Source organism: Eimeria mitis, genomic scaffold (genome assembly GCF_000499745.2).
Source record: "Eimeria mitis Houghton genomic scaffold, Emh_scaff4104, whole genome shotgun sequence".
Lineage (NCBI taxonomy): Eukaryota > Apicomplexa > Conoidasida > Eucoccidiorida > Eimeriidae > Eimeria > Eimeria mitis.
In genome coordinates, this window is record NW_013572432.1 from 1 (window position 1) to 2,651 (window position 2,651).

A 2,651-nucleotide genomic window follows, 5' to 3' on the forward strand; every position below is an offset into this window, starting at 1 on the left:
GCAGCAGCAGCAGCAGCAGCAGCAGCAGTGGAAGCAGAAGGGCTTCAAAGCAGCAGCAAGGTGCACGTGCTGCGGCTGCTTTCACGCGTCAGTGTGATGCCGGAGGGTGTGGAGATACGCAAAGTTCGTGCCGGGTAAGAAGCTGCTGATAGTCTGCTTCTGTTGCTGCCGGGGTGCTAGTGCTGCTGCTGCTGCTGTTAGGCAGCAGCTGCTTCCCCTAGCGCGCCGGCGGTTTTGTTGGGCTGCTGCTGTTGCTGCTACGCTGCTAGTGTTGTCGCTTGGGTGCTGTTGTTGCTAGTGTGCTGCTGTTGTTGCTACCAAACAGCTGCTGCGCTTCCTGTTGCTTCAATGTTAGCAACTGCAGCAGCAGCGAAATTTCATTTTGCATGCGTTTTTAACTGTGCGTTTTCTCTCCAATTCTCTGTTTGTTCAGATTGGAACAGTGCGGCTTTGTCCGCCATGCCCTGTCCCGTTGCTGCAGCAGCCGGCGCAGCAGCAGCATCAGCAATGATTACAGCAGCAGCAGCAGCAGCGATTGCGGCGATGTCGAGCTATGGCTGCAGCAGCAAACTGTCCGCATTCAGCCAATGGGACCCTTGACAGCGATCCTTGGAGACACAGCTGACTGCAGCTGCCCTGTGTCCGTTTCGCTTTTGCGTTGTATCAGACTTAGCAGCGCTGTTGCTGCTGCTGCGGCTCCGCTTCTGCTGCATCTGAAACTTCAGGGAGCCGATGCTGCAGCCGCGGCGCTAGCAGCGAAGGGAGAGTACCTGGTTTCACCGTATTTCCAGCTAGCAGCAGCAGCAGCAGCAACAGCAGTAGGGGGTGACAAGGCCGTGGCGTTACGCGGCTTGACCCTTCCTGCTGCTGCTGCCGGTATCGCTTCTGCCGATGTACCTCCCGGGGGTAATGCGAGCGCCGCTGCCCCTAGCCGCGGCTGCTCCTGCTGCTCCTGCTCCTGCGCAGAGCTGCAGCAGGGGGGACAGAAGCGAGGCCCCGTTCTAGCTGGACGGTCTGTCTTCAGCATGGAGCGTCAAGCTATCAGGTGCGTCATACCTTCGTTGCTTCTGCGTTGGAAGTGTACGTACACCCGCGCAGCAGCACCTGCTGCTGGCTGTGCCTTGCAGACATCTCATATATGTCACCTGACAACCGGCTTTGNCGCGCAGCAGCACCTGCTGCTGGCTGTGCCTTGCAGACATCTCATATATGTCACCTGACAACCGGCTTTGCCCCTGAGCTTCAGGCAATCTCGCGTTCACTTCTCCCCCTGCTACTGGTGTTTTTGCTGCTCCTGCTGTTGCTGCTGCTGTGTCTGCACTTCAGAAGCCTTCCGAGGCGCCTGCTGGAGGAGGCGCAGCAGAAGAAGCAAAAGCAAGACGAACAAACGGCCAGTTGTTTTTTCGGGGGCCCATGGGGATCAGGCCCACAGAAGAGGCTTGCAGACGCTTTAGGAACGGGGTTGCTGCAGCTGGTGCTGCGTGCTGCTGCATCGGCAGCCGAAGAAGACGCACTTGGCAGCAGCAGCAGCAACAGCAACAGCTACGAAGCTGATGGCAACACGAGCGAAGAATGCTTGTCTGAAGGGCTCCGCTTCGTTGAGGTAAGAGATGTGAGGGAGGCGTTTATCTCAGAAGGCCCCGTTGCTGCTGCTGCTTCTTTACAGTTTGGTCGTTGCTGCTGCTGCTGCAACTGCTGCTGCAGCTTCTGCTGGTGAACGCTTGCGGGGTAGTGCTTCTCGGGTCAGCGGCGTTTGCTGTAGCTGCGCTGTGCTGTAACGTTTTGCTGCAGGATTTGAATTTGTGGGCTGCGGCACTTCCGTCAGAGCTGCTGTTGCCAGTGGAGCAGCAGCAGGAGCAGCAGCAACAGCACCAGAGACACCNGCACTTCCGTCAGAGCTGCTGTTGCCAGTGGAGCAGCAGCAGGAGCAGCAGCAACAGCACCAGAGACACCGCATGTTGCGGTTGCCCGCAGTTGATGTTCTTTTGTTGCACTCGGAACCCCTGGGCCTAGTGACCCTTTCAAAGGCTCATGGCAGTAGCAGCAGCGGCACACCCTCTAGTGCAGACGGTAGTGCTGCTGCTGCTGCTGCTGCTGCTGCAGCTCGTGCTGTTGATGGGCTCCGCAGCAGTGAGGAAGAGCCTCCGCTGCTGGTAGATACCGAAGAGCCTTTACAAATGGCAGCCCGAAAGAAGAGGGCTTCAAGGGACTGGGACGATGGGGGGACAGGCAACAGCAGCAGCAGCAGCAGCGTAGGCCGCTGCTGTTGCTGCTGCTGCTTTCTAACGGATGCTGCAGTGCCGCCTGTTTTCGAGCCTTTGCAGGCTGCACTGTGTTTGGGTTGAGGAGGGAACCATTTTTTTATTTCTCTTTATTTGCTGCTGCAGCACAAGGCAGCTGCAGCTGCAGTGAGCTGCAGGTGCAAGCGCAGTATCTGTTTTTTCGGAAGCCTCGTAGTACAGCAGATTCGGGCTTATACTGCCGACTACAGCATGCAGTGTACGTACACCGAACGCACCACTGCAGCCAGGCGGCGGTTTGGGGTCATCTCNCCGACTACAGCATGCAGTGTACGTACACCGAACGCACCACTGCAGCCAGGCGGCGGTTTGGGGTCATCTCTCCCGCATGCATCCCGTCTCTAGCGAGCT

General features: G+C 57.9%; 1 protein-coding gene across 1 annotated transcript; it reads left to right on the plus strand.

Moving 5' to 3' along the window:
* Nucleotides 1-96: 96 nt before the first annotated feature.
* On the plus strand, nt 97-2,345 carry EMH_0072500 (uncharacterized protein; the record flags this gene model as incomplete). Its single annotated transcript, XM_013499224.1, is given in 5 exon segments — nt 97-134; nt 434-1,045; nt 1,327-1,670; nt 1,792-1,880; nt 1,884-2,345. Coding segments are annotated over 5 exon segments (1,545 nt in total).
* Nucleotides 2,346-2,651: the final 306 nt, after the last annotated feature.